The sequence below is a fragment of the Phoca vitulina genome, unplaced genomic scaffold (assembly GCF_004348235.1).
Source record: "Phoca vitulina isolate PV1807 unplaced genomic scaffold, GSC_HSeal_1.0 scaffold33, whole genome shotgun sequence".
NCBI classification, from domain to species: domain Eukaryota; kingdom Metazoa; phylum Chordata; class Mammalia; order Carnivora; family Phocidae; genus Phoca; species Phoca vitulina.
The window spans coordinates 5,541,702-5,565,893 of record NW_022589736.1 but is presented as its reverse complement, the minus strand read 5'-3'; the positions used below and the strand labels follow the sequence as shown (position 1 = coordinate 5,565,893).

General features: G+C 55.8%; 1 protein-coding gene across 1 annotated transcript in view; it reads right to left on the bottom strand.

The window, feature by feature from the left end:
• Positions 1-24,192, bottom strand: part of PFKP (phosphofructokinase, platelet) — a 49,149-nt gene that overhangs the window by 13,088 nt on the left and 11,869 nt on the right. Inside the window, exons 3-15 of the mRNA XM_032425557.1 lie at positions 14,604-14,681; positions 11,920-12,109; positions 10,571-10,736; positions 9,786-9,830; positions 9,478-9,586; positions 6,652-6,747; positions 5,326-5,418; positions 4,615-4,740; positions 3,327-3,391; positions 2,803-2,872; positions 2,518-2,664; positions 962-1,032; positions 408-495 (exon numbers count right to left, since the gene is read on the bottom strand). Of these exons, the coding sequence (XP_032281448.1) occupies positions 408-495; positions 962-1,032; positions 2,518-2,664; positions 2,803-2,872; positions 3,327-3,391; positions 4,615-4,740; positions 5,326-5,418; positions 6,652-6,747; positions 9,478-9,586; positions 9,786-9,830; positions 10,571-10,736; positions 11,920-12,109; positions 14,604-14,681 (1,344 nt within the window). The remainder of the gene's footprint in view (positions 1-407; positions 496-961; positions 1,033-2,517; positions 2,665-2,802; positions 2,873-3,326; positions 3,392-4,614; positions 4,741-5,325; positions 5,419-6,651; positions 6,748-9,477; positions 9,587-9,785; positions 9,831-10,570; positions 10,737-11,919; positions 12,110-14,603; positions 14,682-24,192) is intronic.

Sequence of the window (24,192 nt, the reverse complement as noted above, 5' to 3'; positions counted from 1 at the left end):
GGCAAGGGTCTCATTATTTGAGGTCCTCATGTTTTCTTTAAAGCAAGTGGGAAGGTTATTAGGGGACCGATCTTGGGTGAATAAAAAAAATTAAGGTCTGCGGTCCAACATGCAATCGGAAGCGATAGGGCCACGCAACTGCCCTGCTCTCTGATGGCCATTGGGCCTTGAATTTGAGAGAGACGATCATTTCTGCAGACTTGAAACGCATGAGAACTCAGTGGACAGATGCATCCCAGGTAGGGAGTCCCATGCTTGTGCCCCAACTCGGCTCCTGCAGTGGCCTCCAGGGCCCAGGGGCTACCGCCCCCCACCCACCGCACTGTGCTTGCCGGAAGCCTGCCCACGCTCACCCCCCAAACCTACAGCACGGACGAACCAGCAGGTGCCCAGAGACAGGGACGTACCTCAAATCCACCGATGATCAACAGCGCGTTGATGCTGTGCTTTCGCATCTGTATGGCAATGTCCTCCAAAGACTTCCCAGGCAGCGTGCTAGGAACAGTTCAGTGAAGGCGTGAGGCCGGACAGACCCCGCACAGCGGGTGACACCTCACCAGCACCCGCTGTGCCTCCCCAACCCCACTCGCCCGGCCCCCAGCCCCGGGCCGAGCCCTGCAGCCCCCACGAGCGGCGCCCGGGCCGGAGAGCGGAGCTGGGAAAGCAAGTCTGCAGAGTCTGTTTAAAACAAAACAACACAAACTGGAACAAACGTTCAGCTGTACAGTCGCTGGACCTTAAAAGAACCCTAATGCCTCATCAGAAAAAAAAATGCACTATAAAAGCTTGTGAGTATTTGTAAGCCATGTGCCTCGTCTCTGTTCCAGGGCACGAGCCGGGCCGCTCACGGGGCGGGGGGCTGCCAGGTGAGCCAGCCGCACTTTCTGCACCAGCTACTCCTCTAGGAGGGGGGGTCCTTCTCCTTCCTAAGAGCGGGTCAGAATCGAGACGGGGGAATTACCGTTTGGTCCCGAGAATGGAGCCTCCTTGGCCAGTCCAACCTCCGACGTCCCCCCAGCCGATCTCCTTTATCTGGGGAGCGACAAACAAATGGGGGGTCAGCTGTGCAGACGGCTCCCGGGTCTGCACCCTCAGCAGGGGCGCCGCCCCAGGGGCCTGCGAGGCGCTCGGGAGCCCACCCCTCCCCCGTCCTGACACTGAGCGGGTCAGAACCCAGGACGCCCGGGGCCCAGCTCTCCTGCCGCATACCCCCCGCCACGCAGATCAGATCCAGACCTCGGCTGGCCAAGCTCTACCCATGGGAATGCAAGAAAAACAGAGACTGTTTTTCTTTATTGACGTAAAAGGAAACTTCTTTAAAAATTAGAAGAAATCTAAAGAGCGCAGCTGAGGCCAGCTAGGCGCGCACACACGCTGTCTCCTGTGCCGGCCCCCCTCCCCACTCCTAGGAGCAAAGGTCGCGTCCGCCAACACAGGCACCAACCTGGGGGTCCGCTCTGTGCACCAATTCCTCCCAAACTCCGGTCTTCTGCCTACACTTCTTAAAGACCCCGAGCCCAACCCTGCTTACTCCCCGGACGCCTCCCCCTGGGCGTCTAGTCCCCCCTCCACGGGTCCCGTCCTGCTCAAAACCCTCCTGTCTTCTCCGAGCAAGAGCCAAACTCCTTCCAATCACCTACAAGCCTTCTGGCCCCATCCCCGTCCACTCCCCCGCTCTGCTGCTGCAACGGCTGCGTGAGCCCGCCGTCCCGAACCCCTCTGGGCCTTGGTGCTGTCCTGGCCCGGCCTGCACATCCTCATGGACACGCCGCAGCACCTCCGTCTCCAGTCTGAGATCCCTTCCCAGGGGCGTGTATCTGTAGGGTCCCAGGGCAGACCCCTCCTCTGGGCGTCTGTGCAGTGGGGTCCCTGCCTGCGGTGCCAGGCCGTGCTCCCCCTGCTCGCTCACCATCCTCTCCCTCCCCAAGCTACAACCTGGCAGAGGGGCTTTGCTTTCTGCACCAGCTGGCTTCCCCAGGGTAAGAACTCAGGGCATTGCTGGGTGATGGGGTGAGTAAATACTGTCCGGCAGGAGACACTTGCAGCCTCAACCACATCTAAGCTCCTGCAGCATGTGACACATAATTAGTGTCTCTGTGCCCCTCCGTTTCTGCGTAAGAAAAATGGGGCTGATATCTCGGGTTTGCAGATCTCGTAGGAGTACTGAGTGTACACAGTAAGCACGCAAGAAGTGTGTGCTCGCTCTTTCCACCAGCTTTCATCTGAGTGCCTGCTGGCCGCGCCCCCTCCAACAGCACAACAGCCTCTGTGGGCCCCTCCCCCCGAAGGCCGGCCCCCACGGCCCCCACGGCCCCACTGCCTGTGGCCCCCGGACAAAACCGGTGGTGCGTTCCACGCAGAGCGTCCCTGCAGGGCCCAGAGCGCGAACCCCAGGATGGATCCAGAGCAGAAGGCGTCCCAAAGAGCAGCATCCGTGTCCACCTCTTCACGGAGCCGTAGGTTTGCGGCCGAGGAAGGGCAGTCCTCCGTTCCCCACGACGCCCCCCAGGGACTCACCTGGCCTTTGGCGAAGCCCTCAAAGCCGTCGTAGATGGCGAGCATCTTGTGCCCGTCTGCGATGCCCACGCGCACGGCCGAGCGCACGGCGGCGTTCATCCCGGCGGCGGGTGCCCCCACGTTGATGATGGCCACGGTACAGTTGCTCTGCGAGACAAGGGAGGGCAGGCTGTGTCCGCGCCACACATGCCGCAAGCGCATGGTGGGTGCGCAGCCCGGGAGCCCGGAGGCGCGGGTCCGCGGGGAACATGGGGGTGGCTCTCGGGGCAGCGCAGCGTCCCCTACCTTCACGATCTGATCATCCGGCAACTTGATGGCGAGCCGCTTGTAGGTGTTCAGATTGCTCTCAAAGCTCCTGGAAGGAAAGGGCGCCATTGGGCCTGAGGTTACAGGGCGGGCAGAGCGTGAGGGGCTCCCCTGGGAGAGCAGCTTGTGCCAGATGCACACAGTCGGCACGCGCCTGCTCGGGGCGCTCGAGGCAAGCAGGCGGCCGGGGTGCCACCCCACGTCCCCAAGGCCCCGGGTATTTCCAGTTACGATGGTGCGTGCTTGTGCGCGTGGCTGAGAGACCTGGTCTTCCGTGCACTCCAGCATCTTTCTCAAAACGCCAGCCACGAACCCCTTTCTATCTGCACCTCGCTAAGCTCTCAACAGCCCCACTGGCCAGAAAGCAGACCAGCTACCCATCAGGGCCCTTGGGCCACAGAGCAGTGCCCCGCGGCCTGTCTCAACCTTCAACTTTGTGTGCTCGGACCGAAGGAGCACAAGAGAGTGCCAGCCCGAGAACGCAGAGCCCTCCGGATAGTCACCTCCCGCGGAGCCGCACGGCGTCCTTAAACCTCCTCTCGTCCATGGCCCTCTGCACGTCCTGGGTCTTCAAACAAATAAGGAAGAGAGAACGTGTCAAGACTCCCACGTCTGTGGATGAGCAGAGCTGCCGCACCCCGCGGCTCCTGCCCGCCCGCCCCCTTCACGCCGAACCTTCCAGCCTGGCAGCCCAGGGTCAGCAAGTCACGGCCAGTGCCGGCTGCGAGGAACACGCCTGGGCCTGCGCGGCTTGGGCAGCTTGGGAACAAGGATGGGGGTGGGCACAGCCAGCCGGGGAGGGAGATCCTGAAATCCCCGAGAGCAAAGCCAGAGCGAAACCAGGCTCTCAGACAGGCAGCCTTCTGAGCAACTCCTCACTGGATTCTGGCGAGGAAGAAGCACGACAGAACCGGCCTCTCAGGGAGCGGGGGGGCCGCTGCGGGGAGGATGGCGGTGCGGGGGGCCGGCGGCCCTGGGGAAGTGCTCACGCCCACCTCCGCCCCTCTTGACATGAGGATCTTGGGCAAGTTATTCCCCTCTGAACGTCAGTTCCCTCATCTGTGCACTAAGAAAAATACCCCCGACCCCCTGTCGTCGCTGGGGAGAGGAACGTGCCAGGCCCTTGACAGATAGCAGATGCACACGCACCTGCAGCCGTGCACGCTCGTGCACACACACACATTTATTCACCCCCAAAGGTTTCTGGAAAGCGCGTTTCTATGGCTACTTTCAACAAGTCCCCGGACGTGATTACATAATCACCTCTCTGTCTAGGTTACACAGTACGTTCACTCAGAGCTGCCGGAAAGGCCAAGAAAAGGGCGGTCACGGATAGGCTTTGGAGAATAAAGACAGGGACGGCATCTAATGCGGCTCGCTGCCACCTCCTCAGGTGGCCAGTGACCTGGAAAACCACAGCCCGTTTCCCTACGTCCAGGGGCACCCCCTCCCGGGCCTGAAGGAGGCTGGGGCACATCAGGATGTCACCTGCATTAGCCGCCCCACGGCCTCATCTCTGGTTGGAAGGTCCTCAGGGACAGGAGGGCAGGAGCGGCTGAAATCGCAGAGCTCCAGCCCCGTTCACCTCGCCCCCGGGACGCCCTCCCGAGAGTCCCCACAGACCCGTGTTCCTCCGTGTCTTCTTCGTCTGCACACGCTCCCTCCCGACACACTGACCTCACCTTCGCGGAGGTTAGTCCATGTGCCCCAGACCCACGACATTGTGCCCTGGGGGAGCTCAGTGAAGCCACGCCGGACTCCTCAGTGAGCGCGGGGATGCCCGGAACTCACCATCTGCACGCACTCCACCAGCGGCAGGCGCACAGCCTGGTTCCCGCTCAGCGACACCACACAGGCCGGGGTCTCCGGGGTGGCCTGGAGAAGGGCGACCACGGCCTCCACCCCCATGCGACTAGCCTGGAAAGGACAATCGCGAAGGTCAAAGACAAGGTCAAAGGCCAAGGCAGCATGCCCTCCCGCCGCCGGATCCTCAGAGGCACGACCTCGGTGGCCCCAGCAGACGCATCCGTGAGCAGAGCCTGTCCCACGGTGTTCAGAGGGACCCAACCTGCCTCCCATCCTCCTGGACTGCGTCCCGAAGAGCTACTGACAGTCCACCCGCTTACTTTTAACCCGCCTCCAACAAGGACATTTCGGCCCCACTAGGAAGTGGCCGGCGCAGGGCAGTGAAGGGGAAGGTCAGAGGCACAGAGGGCACCCAACACCAACACCCACGAAACTGGACTTGGCCTCTGCTGACCCGGGGCCTGGGTCTAGACACCTGCACGCGGGCTATGTTCTCTATAGAGTCCCTGCCACCCTCACCCCCCAGGTTTGGGAGTCTCCCAGCATCTGTGTGACTGGGGGCCGAGCACGGTTAGCATGTCCAGGACGGGCCACCTACACTGCAGGCAGAGACGCTCTGAGCCCGACGGTCTTTGTGACAAACCATTCCTCCTCACTCCCAGGGGAAGGCACCTGACCATTTCCATCTTCACTCACCAAAATCCTGTCAAAGGCCGAAGGAGTCCCACCTCTCTGCACGTGTCCAAGGATGGTCACCCGCGTGTCGTATCCCAGCTGCTTGACCACGAGCTGCAGGAAACACAGCACGTAATGCAGGGGGTCACCTCGTGCAGGGTGCTGGCGCCCCAGAGGTCTCTCTATTCTTCGCTTCACACCGACGTGGGAAAAAATTCTAGTTTCTAAATTTCACTTCCTAAAAGGATGTTCAGCTTAATGGTGAGCTGAAGTTTGTTTTTCTTAAAAAGAATGCTTTTATTATCAAATAAAATCTTTGTCTCTCCTACCTTGCAAATGAACATAAGTAACATGATTTTTTAAAAAAGGACACGACATCCGTGATATTTTACGGAAATGCAGACGTTTCCCGGCAGCCCCTTAAGCTGGTACAGCTGAATCTGAAAAGCACGCCGTGGTCAACCACGGCGCCCCCTCGGGCTGGGCCCCACGAGAGCTGGGCCAGGCCCCGTCCTCCCCGGACCTCACCTCCTCCTCTATAAAAACAACGGGGTGGGGGTTCCATGAAGCCTGCGGCCCCCCAAGTCCAGGATTCACGCTCAGCTTCGCTGGAGTGGGAAAGAAAACCTTGGCCCTTACTGCTTCTTTTGGTACTGGCCGAGCACCTTCACACAGCTCCCCACGTTTTGGGGCTCAGGCACTCGGCTGGTCAGGGAAAGGAGAGAAACCACTTTGCAAAGCCAAGCGGATAACGTCCTTCGCTGTGATGGGCGGCTTCAACCAGAGCCTGCCTGCCCGTCTGGCGGTCTGTCTCCCCGGTGTCCCGTCTGGAGCGTGCGCAGCCACCGGCCTAACTGGACAGCCTGGCCCGTCCCACCCACCCCGGGGCTGGTGCGACGAGCCAGCACCTTCGAGCGAGCCGCGCAGCAACGGGGCCTCCGGGGTGGCCCCTCCGCGGGGCCGGGTGCAGCATGGGCGCACACCTAACAGGCGCTCTCGTCTGCAAGAGCCCAGAGGCTGCACCCCCCCAGCTCCTGAGCCTTATCCCTGGCGGGGGCAGCTGATGCCCAGCACTGGGACCCCCGCCCCCCATCCCGCTGCGTCTCCCCGACTGACGGGCAGCTCCGGGGCCTCGGGGAATATTCCCGACAATAAGGCGGCAACTTCAGGAGACCCATGCCGTTAAAGTCGTGAGTCATTACGAAAACATCTTTAAATATCAGAAAGAACAGAAAGTGTTTTCATGATAATAATACAATGTTCCAAACTCGAACCCTGCCAGCCGCATTACCCTCTCCCGTTTCCAGGCTGGCGCCCGAGGAGAACTGCAAAATCGGACACACTCACCTCCTTGATTTGCTCAGAGGTAATAGGTTTATTTTGGGTATCTATGGCTCCCTCAGCCACAATTATGATATTCAGTCTTTTTTTCCGGGCACGGTTCTGGAGGAAACAGAAAATGAACACCCTCAAACACCTAAACCATTTTAACGACAAACAAATCCAGGGCCCCTTGCCCCAGGTGAACTGGCCTCTTGCCAGGTAGAAATCGTCACCTAACTTCGCAAGCAGGGTTTCCGACCGTCGGGGCAGGTCAAGGCACTGTGGGCGCGAAGCTGGAGGCAGCAGGGGCGGGAGGGGCCCGTCAGATCGCCCCAGACGCAGGCCAGCAGCCAGGCAGCCCCGGGCTGGGGGCCATGCTCCTTTGCCATTTGGCCCCAGAAGGCAATGAGCTCAGCCATGGGCTCTGCGGCGCGTCTATACTGCAAACCAGGCTTCCAACCTCCTCGGAAGCCAGAGCTTCCCGCCACCCCACCGTGAGCCCGGCCACAAAGGCCGGCCACTGCTGTCAGAGCACGGAGCCCCAGGCCTGCACCGGAGGCAGGAGGGGTGCAGAGGAGAGCGCAGAGGTGGAGGCGCACCTGCGCGGGCCCGGCCGGACTGGCACGGCGCCCACACCTGTCGTCCCCACAGGCTCACGGCGGCCGTCATCCCGCGACGCCCGGAAATCACTCTCAGCAAGTCTGTTCTCTATCCCGTCCCAAGACCCTCCTCCCATGGGGGCTGTGAGCCCCAGCACAGGCAGTGCCTGAGGCCGCCAGGCCCGTGCCGCCCTGCTGGCTGGTTCTGGCCAGGCTCACCCAGTCCCCACGGGGCGCCTCAAGCACATCTGCTGTGTGGTGCTGGCTTTTACGTTGATATAAATGTGCTCCACTTCGAAGAGCTTACTAGTCAGAAATACTTCCTAAGAGATGTAAAGATGCGGCTACAAGAGTGAATGTGAAAAAAAAAAAAAAAGTGAATGTGACATGTCCATGAATACGGGACTGGCCGCGGAGCCACACGCCATCCGTAAAACATAATATTCCAGAGGGTTACAGAACAAGAGTCGTCTACACATGCCCATGGGAAGATAAGCCGCCATGCCTGGACAGGTGTGCGGACGCCTCCCACGTCCACACCTGCACGCATTCCTTCCCTGAGTCCTCACGACAGCACCAGGGGCCTGAGGAACTCAGGACCTGGGAATGCGGGGTCATCTGCCCAAGGTCACCCTGTGGGTGGCAGAGCCGAGGCCCAACCCTAGGACCTGTGATGCCTCGGAGAGGCCTTTCCTGTTTTAGACCGAAATGCCTGGGATTTGGGGCATGCTCTGAGGCTTGCTTCCTAGGCCAACTTACCTGACAAGATATTTGGAAAAATTCTTAGAGCGCTACATCCACAACCAATAAAAATTAATTACAGATACGACGAGATCAAGTGTTTCTGCACAAGGGAGTCCAAGCCATCAGCCTTACATCCGCCAGCACTTAATGCGGGGACCCCAACTCTTTCTTGTTCTTGTCCTAGCTTGTTCATGAAGTCTGAAACCCAAGGAGGTTTGCAGACAAGACCACACAGATACGGAAACAATGGCAAAATCCAAAACTCAGCACCTAAAAACCAAATAGGGCCTCAGCCCTACCACCTTACCCTGACCTTGCGACCGCTGTGCACGGCCTCGGATCAAGGGCGTGTTTCCCCGTCCCCAAGGGCTGCCGCCAGAACTTGGCCTGTGACCGCATTGCCCTGGACCAGGCCTGGGGCTGTCAGCGGGGAGGAAGGATGGCCAGCGGGGACAGGCACGGCCCCCGCAGGATTGGTGATTAAATGCATGTTCTCAGAGCCACACACGCCCCGTCTAAGGCCAGTGCCACCCCTAATGTCACGCAGCCAGCCACGAATCACCCCACACCAGCTGGCCCACGTCCCCAGGTCAGAACCGAGAAACAATGAGTGGATTTATTACGTCCACGGTTAATACTGGGACTTGGGGCATTCCTGCGTTCACCGGTCTCCCGCAGCTGAGCCCCACCTTCCCATGGGCACGATTCTTCCCAGCAAAGCTATGGCGTTCATCAGCAGTTCCTTACATCGTGTTTGGGTCAGCAAAGCTTGTTGGGTACGTTGCTCAAGTTCCCTTCTTGGAACCTGTCACCTGAAGGTGGTGGCAATGCACACGTGACCTGGCTACCTGCAGAGTGTGTGTGCTTGCTGAATGCAGCCATAACTAGCCCGTGCCACATGCTTACATTACGCACCTGCAGGACGGTGATGACGTGGCTGGGAAATGCACCCCACGCTGGGATTTCTGTCCCGGGAGCTAAGCTCGTATGCCCTCCTGAGAAGCCTTCCCAGAGGGCAACGCGTCCTCCACTAATAATGCTGAGTGGGGAACACAGGCAGCCCCAGACTACAAACAGAAGGAAAGGCCTGGTCCAGAGTACCCCGTCCACCATCATACCTGACGCACGCCCAGCGAGGCAGGGACAGCTCAGCCCAAGAGGGGCTTGCGGTCAAAACATGGGTCTGCTCACACTGGTGAGTGGAGACGGAACAGGATTTCCTCCCCGACTCCGATTTCTCTTAACAGCCATCATCTCTACTTAAGACTACTTCAACCTTCAGCTGCTGCTTTGCATGAAATACAAAGCTCTTGGGGTTTCTCTACGGCACCCCTTTGTGACACTGGGGGCAGCCGGGCACGTGAAGAGCCAGTGAATGCAGACCCTACGTGACAAGCCTGGACTCACTTGAGAACCACAGAGTTTCCGTCCAGACTGGGACCCCCACAGGCTGCCGCACACGGCGGTCAGAGGCACCGGCGGTCGAGGGACACAGAACGCACGTTACCTCGGACAGCTTGATGCACATATTCTCCTGCCAGCCTTCTTCTGGTGGGGATTCTGGAAGGAACACCCAGTCCGCTCCACAGGCCAGGGCGCTCACCAGGGCGAGGTACCTATTCGGAAACGGCACCGATTTTGGAAGGCTGCTGCCGGGCAGCCACAGCTCGGAGGTGGCCCCGGGCAGTCGGGACATGAGTGTGCATTGGCAACAGCGGGCTCCTGCTTGGGGGCGTCTGTCCTGTGGGGCGCAGGGCTCTCGAGGGGGCCAAGCTGAGGGTGCTCACCATCCAAATTGCATCTACACATACGTACCCGCAGTGTCTCCCCATAACCTCGAGAACAAAGGTCCTCTGGTGGCTGGAAAAGAGACAAAGGAAACATCCACTTACCACCACTGGGAACCGCATGAAAAGCAAACAGGTAAGTACTCTGACTGACAAGCAGGGTGGAAAGCCTGCTTCATGGTGATGGCCGGCACCTGAGCTTCCAAAAAGGGCCCATTTTCTACAAAAGCAGATGCCACTGTGCTAGCATTTCGAGCTCTTGCGTGCAAAGGGGCTTTGGAGCTACACACTTTACAGCGAGCGCTCGCTCTCCCGCACACACGCGCACTCCCAGGACACCTCTAGGCTCCTCCCGAGGAGCAGGACCGGCCGCGTCGCTCAGCACACGCAGCTCACGCCGGATAGGGAGCCGGCCCGGGCTATGCCCTTGCAGGGCGGGGAGCACTCCAGGTGCTAGGAACGACCGCTGGGCTCCCTCAACACCCTGGGGCCCTCAGACGCCGACTGAGCCAGAGGACAAGGGGCCACATCCAGTCCTGGTGCTCGCAGACCTTGCACGGGACTTCCCACTAGGATTATTTTGTCTTCCCTCCAGCAAACACTTTTTTGTTCTAAAATCAGGGATAGGAGTAACCTTTTACAGTTGAAAATAAAAAGTCAATGGGAAACCATTTTCTTGCTCTGGTTTCTAACATTCAGTAACAAGACTATATCAAAACACCGGTCTGGGGAGCCGTGCGGGGCCGGCACGGACGTCTGCACTGCAGCACATCTCACCCAACGGCCCTCCCCGGGCTCCCACGCATCTGTCACCTCTGGGCGGTGGTCATGATGGCGTCGACAACCTCGATTATCCTGTGCAAGGCAGAGTCGGTGCCGATGGTCATGTCGGTCCCACAGAAGTCGTTGTCGATGGAACCCACCATGCCCACGACGTTGAGGTACGCGTGCTTCTGCACCTGCTCCTTGTCGATCTCGCCTGCATGGGAAACCAGCACCGGCCGTGACCGGGAGCCGCGCCGACGCCACGGGCGCCAGGCTGCTGAGAAACAGGGCGTCCGGGTCGAGAAAGCCGGGGTTCTACACTGGCTTCCTATGTGCGGTTTTGGCTTCTGAACCACCTCATTCTGCACACGTAGGGCATGACGGCCAGACGGGGGAGGGGCGGTGAGGGGCAGACGGGCGCGTGGGACCTGTGCCCGGCGTCCGGCGGGTCGAACCCGACTTCTCTCCGGCCACGGCCTCGGGCACGCGTGCCTCCGAGTGAGGACGCGGCCCCGTCACAGAATTCGGTACTTAGGGACGCCGGTTTCTCACACGCGTGGGGCTGGCTGTCGGCAGGGATCTACCTCCCGGCTCTCAGCAAACACTGCGCGGTCGGCAGATGTGCTCGTCAGCGGGGCACAGGTGGGGACCCAGCAGCGACCCCTCTGGGCCACCGCGGAGCCTGCGGCAGGCCCGCGTACAGCAGGTGCCCTTCGACTCGCGCCACGGGCGGCCGACGGCCCACCTCCAGTCCCTGAACGGACCTCAGAGGCTTGGGGCGACGGCTTCTGGCCGGCTCACCCCCTTCACGAAGGTGCTGTTCCTTCAGGCAGTTCACTCCCACTGTCATGTTTTCTGCTGAACCGAAATTACGGATCACCACCCTTCCAAGACAGAGGTCACGGAACACAGGGGGTTCTCGAGAATCCTGCCCCCACAGTCTGAGAAGGGACGCGACCAGATCGGCCAGCAGAGCGTTTGCTACATCTCAGCTCAAGTCTTGCAACAAGCGGACATTCAGGAGCCCCCGGTGGAGTGAGGAGGGGTGGTGAAGGGCAGCCCGGCGCGCCCTCTCCTCCGCCCCCCGGGTCTCCTCTGCCGAGTGGGGACACACAGGAGACCTACTAGCTCAGATGGCCATCAGGAGCGCTCCCCGAACCTGTGCCGGGGGTGGGCGGTGCCTGGCATGGGGCAGGACCAGGAACACAGAACTCATCATTCTCAGAGGCACAGGGTCAAGTGTCCGGGTGGTGGAGCGGAAGACCTGCACCGTCCCCCTCATGCCTCTCCACAGTCAGATGGGCGGACGTGTGAGGTTAGGGCTCTCTGAAGGGAACGGAAAACGAACGGAGGGAACAGAAAACCCACGCGAGCAGCACACAGAGGCAGGGATGTACCATTTTGGGCCAGCTCTTCCAACAGCCCGCTCCACTCTTTCCGGAAGATATTGGCCCCCGTGAGACTTCCGTCCCCGCCGATCACACACAGGTTGGTGATGCCCCGCTGAACCAAGTTATGAGCAGCTCTCAGGCGACCTTCCCGAGTGCGGAAGGCTTTGCAACGAGCACTGCCAATAATGGTCCCTCCCTGGAAAACAAACAAAACCACGCGTGTTTATTTTCTTCCCGCAGGAGAGGAAGTGGGGGAGCTCAGCGCATGTGAATACCACTGTATACGTGCAGGACGTGCAGAATCTAGGTTCCCCTCATTTAATCTTTTAAGTCGCTCAAGTGTGGGTACGATGGACAAAGGCACGGGCATCATGCCCAGGGGGAGCCAGCGAGGGTCAGGAGACCGGGACAGCCGTCAGGTAAACACGCAGAGGAGAAGAGTCTGCAGGATGACCCAGCCATGCAGGAGGCCTGTGGTGCAGTGGTAGAGCGTGGGGCGGCCGACCCCACACCCCCGAGCCTCAGATGGATGCAGCGCTGGCCAGAGAAGCGGCACGTCCAGCAGCCCCTGGTACCATCAGAGCTCACCGTATGTACAGGCAAGACAGAGACCGGTGAGCCAAAGGGATTTTTTTCCTTTTTTGCACATCTCCCTGCTGCACCCTTTTTGAAAGCTAAATCTTAAGAAAACTCAAGTTGGATCATCCAAACTTCCGAGAGTGAGAAGTCGTGAGTTTTCACATTTGGTTTTTCAAAAACGAACGATTCCTAGTTGCACTTGGAAAAAAGCAGGGTTCCTTCACGTACACCATGGATGCGCTTATCAAGCCTGCATTTGTGGGCCATCCTTCAGGTACACGCTCACTTTGTAAGGCGAGGCGCTCCCCCTGCAAAGGGAGCCTGTGCTGATGACAGCGAGTGCGGTGAGTCTGCATTGTGGGCGCAGCAGAGGGGGGCCGGGGCCGAAGGTGCAGGGCACACAGCGAAGATAAGCTGGCTCTCTGCTTCGACCAAGAGCGATCGGAGGATCATGTGATTTCTAACAACTGGGAGCTGCGTCAGCAGCCCATCCACACTGAGGGGATCACATGCTTGGGGCCCCAGGAGCGAAGCTACAGCTGAGGAATGCAAAGGAGGCACCCCTCCCTGCCCCCACACACTCAGGGGCGCCTGCACGTCCTGTCTCCCTGGGCAATCACATGTACACCCACTACCGTCTCCCCCCCGGGCTGATGGACCTAGCATGTCGCGTGAGCGTGGGTGCGTGAGGCGCTGGTGTGATCTATGCACTCACTGTGACGTGATCACTGCAAGAAGGCTCGTAGATCTACTTATCAGTTCACATCATTAGCTTTTTTTGTCGTAAGAACTTTCCAGGTCTACTATTTAAGAAAGTTTCAAAACTGTAATTATTACGCAGCACTGGTATGAAACCTAGGATTTATGTGAAATGATACCATACTCAAGTTCACTAACCCGTCCATCACCTCAGTCACCTGCACGTGTGTGTATGTGTATTGAGAACTAAGACTTATTCTCTTAACAACTTTCAAAGGTACAATACAGTGTTATTAACCACAGTCGCCATGCTTGTAGGTTCGATCTGGAACTCACTGGTCTTCAGCCTGGAAGTTTGTGCCCTGTGACCGGCGCGTCCCCATTTCCCCTCCCCCAGCCCCTGGCAACCACTGTTTTGCTGTTTCCGGGAGTTCAGCTTTTTTAGATCCCACATGTAAGTGAGATCACAAGGTATTTGTCTCTCTGTGTCTGACTTATTTCACTCAGCATAATGCCCTGGAGGTCCGCCCACGCAGTCCCAGCCTGCAGGATTCCCTTCCTTTCTTCAGGCTGCATACAGTCCACTTATATCTGCGCGCCACGTTTATTTGATTCATCCTTCCGTCACACTAGGCACCTTCGGTGGGATGGTACCAATTTGGTTTCTATTTTTAAAATACTCAATATGAGTTACAGATTAATACATGCGTTTCAACAGGTCAAACCACGAGTGAAGAGCTTTTCGTCAAGTCCATTCTTTCCATGTAATCCGCCTCTCCAAGGATTTGGAGGCTTCCCTTGGCTACTGTGTTTGGGGAATTTATAGGCGTGAAACAATCAGGCAGGTTTCTTTTAAATTCAAAGTAAGCCATTGTTTCGCCTGAAGCCATACTCGCCTCATTCCTGTGCACACCAGAGCGATGAGCCCCAACTGGTTCAGGCCAGAACCGGGAGGCTGGGTTCCCACTAAATCCTGCCGCCCTGGGAGGGACCGTTCCCAGGCTTTGTTACACTGACACCAAGTGACTCTCAAAAATCCAACAGGCGGGGGTATTTGCCGTGAACACAGCACCAACAAACCGAGGTGGCCTCAATGTTAATCTGGTCTTAAAAAAACAAAAACAAACCCGAAATCCGCCACAAGGACCATAGGGAACACTAGAGGTCACATGTAACTTTTTACTGCAAGAATAATCCTCTGTTTCCACGATGTAAAAGCTTTTTAAAAATGTTAATGAAATGACAAATTAAGGTGGTTTTTTTGGTTTTTTACCGTGTAAGTAGGTGAGAATAACGCCAGGCAGCACATTAATCCGTGTTAAGTATTACCGGAGCCTACGCATAAAAGGTTTCCAACGTTTTAAAAGCGGGACTTACTTTAGAGAAACAGAGTATTAGAAGTCAGCACGTACCACTTGGAGAATGCTCGAGACGCTCTCCCAACTGGCTTCAACAATGTTTCTGCCGCCATCGACCATGCCTTGGTAACCCTGGGGGAAGAGGACGGAAATCCTTGTAAAACAGGGTTAAACCCTAGTGAGACATTAGATATTAGATGGATCTGTGAATTCTGTAAAATGCAAAGGATGAGGACCCTGAGCCCCGAAGAGCCCGGTGGTTAGGAGCAGTGCAAGACGAGTGCTCGTTCTAAGCCTTCAGTGTGCAGAAAAGCCTCTTGATGGAATCTCCAATGAAGGGGAACTTCTTGCCAGACCCGTCCGCAGTACAATGGGGAGTAAGCTAGTTTATCACCTAACAGCGCCTGAGAGCCTGAAAGGGGAGAAAGTTACCCCAAAATGGTTTGTAATCTACCAAACTCGCATGCAAACCGTGGTGTCAATCACACGGCATTCCTGTCGGGGCCTCAGTTGACCCGGGCGATCCATGCTGCTCTGGATAGACACACCGGATTTTGGAAAAGAACCACAGCCATCCAGTCGGCCCTACCTTCCAGTTAGCGGCAGCTGACTATCCCAAGGGCCGGTGAGTGTGCGGGATGTGAGCACGCACTTTCGCCCGGAGGCCCAAGGACCACAACCTTCCAACTCCAGGTACATCTTGCTTCCCCCCCAGACTACACAAGACCAAGGAATCCGGAAACATCCATGTGCGTCTCTACCTGCGTGACTCTCTCCAGGACATTTAACCTTACAAAGGGGATAGGCACTAACCATTTAGAAAGTTTATCCTAACAGATCACTACAGGGGATTCAGATCTCCTAATCTAGTGAAGGTCAAAAGGAAAGGAAAAATAAGATCGTTCAAAAGGAAATGGCCCACGGAGTAGAGACCCATGTGTGGAAGTTAATCAACAGCACAGGTGTCTTTACAGCCGTCGATGCATGCACCTGGGCTTACAAGTGTGCCCTTCCCGCCAAAAATGCGCTACTATGTTACGTGACTCACTGGGTCAATACGTTACATCTTAATAATATGTAACACATATTACCCTATTGTATACAATACATAGAACGCATTACTACATTATCTTTATATCAAGAAACACGGTATTATAGAATTATTTCTATATTTTATAGAGAGAATACATCTACATATACTTTTATAAATTCTACAGAGTGAACCTGCTTTCAACTTCTCTTTGTTCTCTTTCATTCCATGCCACCCTCCTCTTTCCTATTTGTCACACACATAATACTAGGCTACCAACACACACACCTGTGTCCCTGTCTATATTTGTACATATTTGTTATATAGTTACACATTGTATATGACATGTAATGTATTATATATGATATATAATCATATGTTCATATTTCTAATATATTGATATAATTACTATTACAAATACAACAAATATATATTTTATATATTATACAGAGTATACATTGTATATAACATCTAATACATTATAGTTACGTAATATTTTCTACTACATAGTTACATATACATAAATACACATAAACCTGTGCGTGTCACAGTCACATAGGTGTTACGTGTGACAACCAGCAAAGGGACCGGTGGCCTGGAACGAAGCAGGGAAGCGGAGAGCAGGTGCAGGTTGGAGCTGGCCGGCCTCCCTGCGCCCCCTGCACAGAGCACGTGACTCTGGGGCTCTGGCACTCCACAGCCCCCAGCACAGGCCCACAGTCTTCCCAGGGCAGTGACGCACACCTTCTAAATGCACCTCCGTGAACCTTAAAGGGTGCGCGTTGTGCATTTTTAGCCCATTCCATATAAAGTACTGAGCCGCTGTGCTTGTCACTGTGGAGGGTGAGGGTGATAAGCTGGAGTGTGATTTGATCCAGGCCCGGTCCCTGGAAAGGGAGCTCTTAAGAGAGGCGGTATCTACACGGGGCCCCGTGTGTGCGCTCCCCAAGCACAGAGGCTGCAAAAGCAAGCCCTCCTTGCTTCTAAGGGCGTCCCAGGGATCTTCAGCAGAATATTAAAAACAGGTAGAGAGCCAGGTGATAGCTAGATGGCAGGCAGACAAAGAGAGGACAGACAGACGGAGGATCCAGTTCACCAAGTGTGGCAAACTCCCAGGCTCCTGTAAAGAACGGCCCCCAGCACTCTGCATGCATGCCACAGCACGGCCTGCTGCAGATACAGACTCAACAAGTCCGCATCCATGGCGGTGCAGACTGAGCTCACTTCCAAGAGGCCTGGTGGGCGGGGACACCACCCGGGAGCGGGCCTGCGGGCTGACTCCAGCTTCCAGAGCCTCGGCCACCTCGCAGACACGGACACGGCCCCTGTGCGGAGGCATGAGGTCTTACCTCCCAAGCCTGTGCACACGGCGCTGAGGACGAGAGAAACCATTACTCCTGAGGCCAGGAGGACAGGTGTATGCGAGGCTGTCCCAGGCAGGGCAGGGTGGAGAAGTGCGCTACCCACAGGCTTTGGCAAAAATAGGACATGAACACCCTCTCGACGCCCACAGCCACGGGAGTGATTTCTGCACACTCCACCTCGGGGACCCAGGGGATGGGGCCGCCCCAGACGCTGCAGGGCTGACGAGGACACAGAGGCCGGGGAGCATCCCCAGCTTCTCAGGGGTGTCTCTGCTGCGTGTGGCTGTCAGCCCTGGCCCGTGGAGGATTCCCGCAGCTCGTGCCCCCCCGCACAAGCACTGTGCCCAGCTTCTGCTGCTCCACAGGGGCCGTGCTGAGAACACAAAAACCCTCTTCGCCTTCAGGGTTCTTGCTCAGCATCTAAACAGTGACTTAATAAAAACATGGATAAACTGCTGGAGCAGGAACGTGGAAAATTGTTCTGTAAATCCTAACACGTATTTTGAAACGTAGAACGTTCTCCAAAGATCCTTTATGTCGGGCGGCATAGAGACCCTGGGACAGCGAGCGATAAAGGGATTTTTGTGATTAGTGCATCCACAGTGCGCTCCTGACCGCACGCCTGGGCGCGGCAGGAAGTGACTCACCCTCCATCTGCAGACTCATGGAGCTCGTGCAACCCTCGAAAAGATCTCCCACTGCAATTTTCAGCGGTCGCTTACAAGGAAGTGGTTACTAAATTAAGAAGACTGATTTTACAAAAATGTACTGTAATTTATAAATTCGGATGCGCTGTTTTCTGTGGAAGTCTCTTTGGAGGCTTGAGTACTTTATCCCAATACAGCCAGAGCCCAAAATATTTTCTGAACTTCTTGGAATTTGCCTTCAGAGCCAGTTCGATGACTCGCACGGGAATAAAAACCACAGAAAACCCTTCAAAGCCACACTTAGTTTTTAACCCCGAGTAACACTGCCCGCCTTGTTGATCCTTATTCCCACGATGAGCCCAGGAGACCGTCAAGTGCGCCGTCTGTTCAGTGACATCTGGGAACATGCCACAGACTCTGAAATCAGCTTGACTTCTTGTTTGAAACGGTTCTGAGCAACAGGCAAAGTCAGCGTAGTCCCCAGTTTGTTCCTCTAGAGACTGCTGCATCCAGAGGTCACTGTGACCTGCGTTTTTGGGCACCTGTTAAATCCGTTCTGAGGAAGAGTCAGAGCTAGTCCACTGCAGGTGGCTTTCTCTTATAAGAGATCTCATACTACGTATGGTTTTTAAATTAAAGACCCAGAGGGAAATCATAGTCCCACGCTATATGGCCAAGTGGGCTTTTCCCCTTGAACACGTATGTTTGATGAGTGCACCTGTCTTCTCAACTTGATAATGGTTTTTTCTGCATCTCATTTCCTGAATTACTGAGTCAACAACTCATTGAGTGGCAAACACTCCCAACTACCAGCAGAAACAATCTACCAAAGACAGCGTCCTTCAAAAGTATTTTCTAGATATCACGGTGACCAACACCAGAGACTTCTCCCCGTGCTTTGCTGCCTTGAGTAAATACATATTTATGTCTTCCTGGCTTATTTCTTAGTAAGTTAAAGCATTTCACTTACAGAACTTGAGGGCAAGCACATAGACAGGTCAGCTCTGAACTGCTCAAGTGTTAGAGTTGGTAAATGCCATCGTGCAAGACTAGGTGGGCATGAAAGAGGTGGGCAGAGGTCCTCTGGGTGGGCAGCGGTTTTCAAAGTTCAGGAATTATGACTCTCTTCTGCTACAGGAAGTTCACCGCAGTCCTTCCCGCCCCCACACCCAGCCCCCGCTCGGCCCCCACCAGGACCCTTTGGGGCGCAGATGCCCTGACCTGGAGGGCCCGACAGCCACTCCTGCTCAAGGAGCCCATGACTTCAGAGTCACCTTTGCACGTGTCTCCGGCAAGAGGTGGTCAAACTCTGACCTTCTAAAATAGGTCAGAATGTGCAAGGTCAAGCACTTCGTGCTTGTGGAAACCTGACAACAGAGACCAGTGGGATTGATTTAGCCGTCTGGCATTATCAGATTTCTTGACACCAAAGCTGCTAATCCCCAGTTCCGGGTAAGTTATAAAACCCAAAGCAGGACGCAGCAGGTGCGCCTCCTCCAGGTCAGAGAGCCTGCTACCTCTCAGACAGCCCCTCACCCGGCCGCACGGTGGTAACACACAGGAGGGGCGCAGGCGGTGAAGGAGACCGTCCTTTTGTGAGTAAAACATGGAAACGGTAACTAGCACGAGCCTGTGAAAAGCCCAGGGCACCATGGGGGCGGCAGGAGGACCGGTCACAGAGCAGGTGGGCAGTCAGAGCCGGTGCTCAGGGCGAGCACGGCTGGGTTCCATTATCTAGCCGTGCACCAGCCAAAGGGCCGGACCTGCCCCAGCTTGGCGGTCTCCACCTCCCGGTGACCTGCAGACTGATAATTTCACTGCACGTGCAGGCATCCTGGTACTATTTTCAGACAGACATTTTGTGGTGAAGCAGCTCTGACTTTAAGGAAGTGAAGGTTCAGAGTTACGTGTAAAACCTCCGGCAGAGGCAACAGCGTGGTTCTGGTCACCGTGCCCGGCCTTCCCGGCACTTGGGGGCAGGGGGAGGCAGGGACGGGATGGGTCAGGACAGGGATCACAAACCAGACACGCCCCCCAGAGGTCACCCCGGCATCCGGGCCCCCTCTCCTGCCGTCGGGTGGCGTCCAGCCACTCAGGCAGTGTCTGCCTCACATGACACTCGGGGAAGCCCAGAGCCCGGCCCCGACGGGAGGTCAGGCCAGGCGGGGAACCACCGCGTCTGAAAAGGCCTGCCCGGCCTCTGTTGGGAAATGTGGGGTTTGGGTTGTCTGTGTTTCTGCCACAAGCATGCCATTTCTGACTTTCAAAATTGTGAAAGCAGGCAGCTCATCAGATCCGAGAAGTCACAGGCCCTGTGGCAAACAGAGGGTTTCTGTTCAGAAGGGGAAAATGATATTAACCTATTAGCAGACACATTATTAAAGCTTGTTTATCCGAGTATTAAGTCAGCCCTGATGCCCAGGGCCCCAGCCCGCTGAGCTCTGTGGGAGGCCGGGGTCCAGAGAGAAAGCCTCCCCGGGCCTCTGGGGCAAGGCCAGACCCTGCACCTGCAGCCGGAAGCTGGTGAGGCCAGAACAGCACTCTGAGCTGCTCTGAGGCCCTCTCAGTAGGAAGTCCTGACCAGCACACGTGGAGATGCTTGTTTTTAACCCAATCAGCTGCTGGATGTGATGGGCACCACTCCAGCCTTTCTTTGAGCCTCAGAAAACGGGGATATGGGCCCTGTGGAGATTTACACGTCGGCATGAGCATGCCCAATGGGTAAGTGTTATTATAAAGAGGAAACACTTTTTAAGTGAGTCCTATTTAAAGAGCTGTAATTTTTGTCAATCTGCAGGAGAACCTTCAGCTAATAGGATTTTGAGCCCACAGATTGCATGAAATAGGACTAGCCTGTCTCTCCGACCAAGATCACAGGAACAGAGAACATATCTCCTCCCCCTGGTCCACCTGAAGCCAGGGTGGTCTACTGAGCATGGTCTTGAAAAACCACGTGATGTCCTTGCCATCACCATCCCCAAGTTGCTAAAGACATCTGTAGGTCTCTAAGGAAAAACCCTAGCCTAGAAGGGGAAAAAAAAAAAAATCAACTGGCTCCATAGGTGGAAAGAATGGGTTAATCCACCACCCGCCGCAGCCTTCCCAGATGGCGCCCTTGGGCTCGTCATGCACCACACGTAGACCTGGCCCAGATTTATAGCCCTCCCCAGCTGCCAGCCAGAGAGCACGAAGCCGGTGCCAGGCCCTCGGCAGAAACGTCAGTGTTCTCCAATCAATCCGCTTCCCACAAACTTTCTGCTAAGGAAAAAACCCAAAACCCTTTGTTTACATAACACTAACCTGTTTAACTGTTTAGGTGTGCCGGCAACCTTGAAAGCCCTAGGCAAGCTTAGAAACTGGACCACAAATGAACACACGTGTGGGACAGGTTGCTGAATGAGGTTTTAAAAAACAAAACCAAACATCTTCTCAATTTGAGTCCAAATCGGTGTCGGACGGGCGTCCCCGACAGGGGTGAGTTTGCCCCCCAGGAGGACAAGTGCCGACGTCTGAAGACAAACCTGGCACGACTGTGGGGCACGGGGTGGTCCTGGCCGGTGCCCCCTGGCCCCGTCTTAGGGGCAGTCACACTAGGAGGGTACGGATGAGTCAGGTAAAACTGGCAGATTTTAGAGAGGCTTGGATTTCAGAGACAGGGTCATCGACATCTGTCCCGAAGAGCTGATGTTACCCCAAACTGGTGCACTCCAAACTGTCTCCCAGGGCAAAGCCCGAGGGTCTGAGGCCGGCCGAGGGCTTGGTCTCCAGTGAGTCCAAGACCACCTCCCATGCAGCTGTAAAGAACAGCCCTGGTTCCCTACAATTTCTCTTTTCTGGGGGGAGGGGGAGGGGTGTCGCGAGAAGCACGGTCCACTCTCCAGACCGATGACTTCAGTTCACGTGAGTCCAGCTCCAGGCTGCTCCCGTCTGCTTCCCATCTCCAGGGCTCACGGGCGGACTGTTCCTGGTTCCTGGAACCTCTGCTCTTCTCCCCACGCACCCTCTATCCTCCACCCAAGGCCCAATTACCGGTAAACCAGTTATTACGAAAATAGTCGTCCTGACACTCACTACCCTAAGCCCGGATTCTCTCTGGCTCTTCCTGATGGAGAAACTGCACAAACCCCTGCATTTCCCTGAAAGACATGGGATCCATTCAGAGTCAGGACTCCTCGCTGCCCACCTGTGGGCGGGAAGGGGCAGGATGCCAAGCCCACCCCACCTTTCAGAGAGGGCATGAAGAACACGGCCCCTAAAGTAGGCAGAACACGGCCCCTAAAGTGGGCGGGAGGGGGCGCCTGGGTGGCTCAGTCGGTTCGGGTCATAATCTCAGGGTCCTGGGATCGAGCCCCGCGTCAGGCTCCCTGCTCAGCGGGAAGCCTGCTTCTCGCTCTCCCTCTGCCGCTCCCCCTGCTTGTACGCTAGCGCTGTCAAATAAATAAATAAAATCTTTAAAAAAAAAAAAAGTGGCCAGGAGGAAAGCAGGCCGCGGAGAGCAGGCCACCTCTCCCAGCGGACAATGGGATGGAGGCATCTGGTTTCCTAGGTCAGGATTCCTCTGAAGAAAATCCAAGATGCTCTTCTCCTAAGGAAGCCCCAACGTCCTTATGTGTGGGCAAAGCTGCTATGTTCCTGCTCAATTCCTTAACTGGAAATGTGTGCAGTCTGGCAACAGAGGTCCCACTAAATATCCTATCTAAAACTGCCAGAAGACAAAGCCAATAAAACCAACAGAAACACAAGACTTAAGTCTGAAGGATTAACGTCGACACTTCCTATGTCAGTTTCCACACCCAAACATTCAGCAAGCGCACAGGCCCACCCTGCTCTCCACGACACTCACAGCAAGGACACATCCAGCCCTTGGTTCAATGCGGGGCTTCCAGACCTCGGCACTGTGGGCCCTGGGGGCCAGATCACGAATTCCTTATTGTGCGAGCTGTTCTGAGCATCAGGCTGCTGAGCAGCATCCCTGCTCTCTGTGCGTGAGATGCCGGGAGCACCACTCCCACCCGGTAACAGGACAGTCAAAAAATGTCTCCAGACACCCACGCCCCTGGGGGGTAGATCCCAGCCCTGTTACTGGTTTGATGGGGCATGGGAGCTTTCTCCCCAGCCCTGCCGGTGACAGAAGACATGGAAAAAAAAAACTTTCTTTTTTTAAAGAAACACGCATCAGTTTCTTTCACTATGAAATACCGGATATGACTTCCTTCCCTTCCCTCCCACACCCACTGTCACCTCAAAGACCCAGGGGGGGCCAGGGACAGAAGCTCAGCCCTCACCATTGCAGCGCCCCCGACCAGGGTGACACCCGCTGCAGGGCACGTTGTAAGCCAGGGGGGTCCAGATCGGCAGATCTGAAAACACGCCGTTAATTACAACAGAAGAACCTGATCTGAGGGTGCCCCAACCCCTAGAAGATTTTTAAAACCAGGTTCACAGAGGAACTGTGGTCAGGCCAGGGGGTGGTGGTCTCTCTCAGCCCTCAGGCAGAAGGCAACCCCTCCCCAAAATGGAATAAAATAAGATAAAAAGGCAGAGAGATCTGTGTGCATGCAGTCTCCAGAAGTAGCAGGAACGCACACACATGTGGACACCTGTAGGACACTAGACATCGAATGGAGGGGATGGGGGAGGGAGCCTGGGGAGCCTGGCACTCTGTCCGCGCTGGTGAGGGGGCAGCTGGTGGCCAGCGCCTCAGCCCAGGGCCGACGCTCAAGGGCGCAACGTGACCCCAAAGAGCTGCACACAGAACAGGACCAAACAATAGTCGGGGAGAGCTTTGGTTGGGCCCATCCTGTAACATCACCCAAATCAGATAAATGTAAACCCCAAACTCACAGAACCACAGCTCAGAAAAGCACACCAAAGCCCACGGCAAAAAAAAAAACCCTCTTTCCAGCAAACAATACACAAACCATTATGTGGCCCAGTGAGCACAGGCTTATGAACAGCCACTTCCCAGAAGGAGAAAAGGACCTGGACATCAGCTCCTGGAGGGCGGGGGGTGCGGGGGGGGGGGGTTAGGTCGGTGCTGCACACAGGACAGGCGCCCAGGAAGAATCAGAATACAAAATACTAACGGTGGTTTTGCAGGAACCAAGCCATTTAAAAAACATATGCTCTTCTTTCTGTGTTTTCAGCTTTATGAGATTTCATAAATTTAAAAAGTAAATATAAATTATTTTTTCCTGATAGTTTTTGAAATAACTAGCACAGTCCAAACTACACTGGTGCTTTCCCTCCGAACTTGGCTTACTTCTCCACGATCAGGACCCCAGGAGCTAATGGGCCAGGGCTGTTGTCTTGTTTCAGGCACTTGGTTTCGAAGTTAACACATAAACGGTTGTTAGGGAGGCGGTCTGGGTTCTACAGTAATGATGAAAAGCTCAAAGTGGCTGCTTTCTCCCACTTACCTCAACACTTATTCAAATTCACCCCCATATTAGATGAATATATCTCCTCTTTAGGGAAGAAGGGCTACAAATAAATACATTAATCCCATGAGACCATTTTGCGCCCCGTGGGCTCTCCCCTCCCCGAGCCCTCCCTGCCACAGATCTCACAGACCTGTACCTAGACCAGGGAGCGCCACCCCC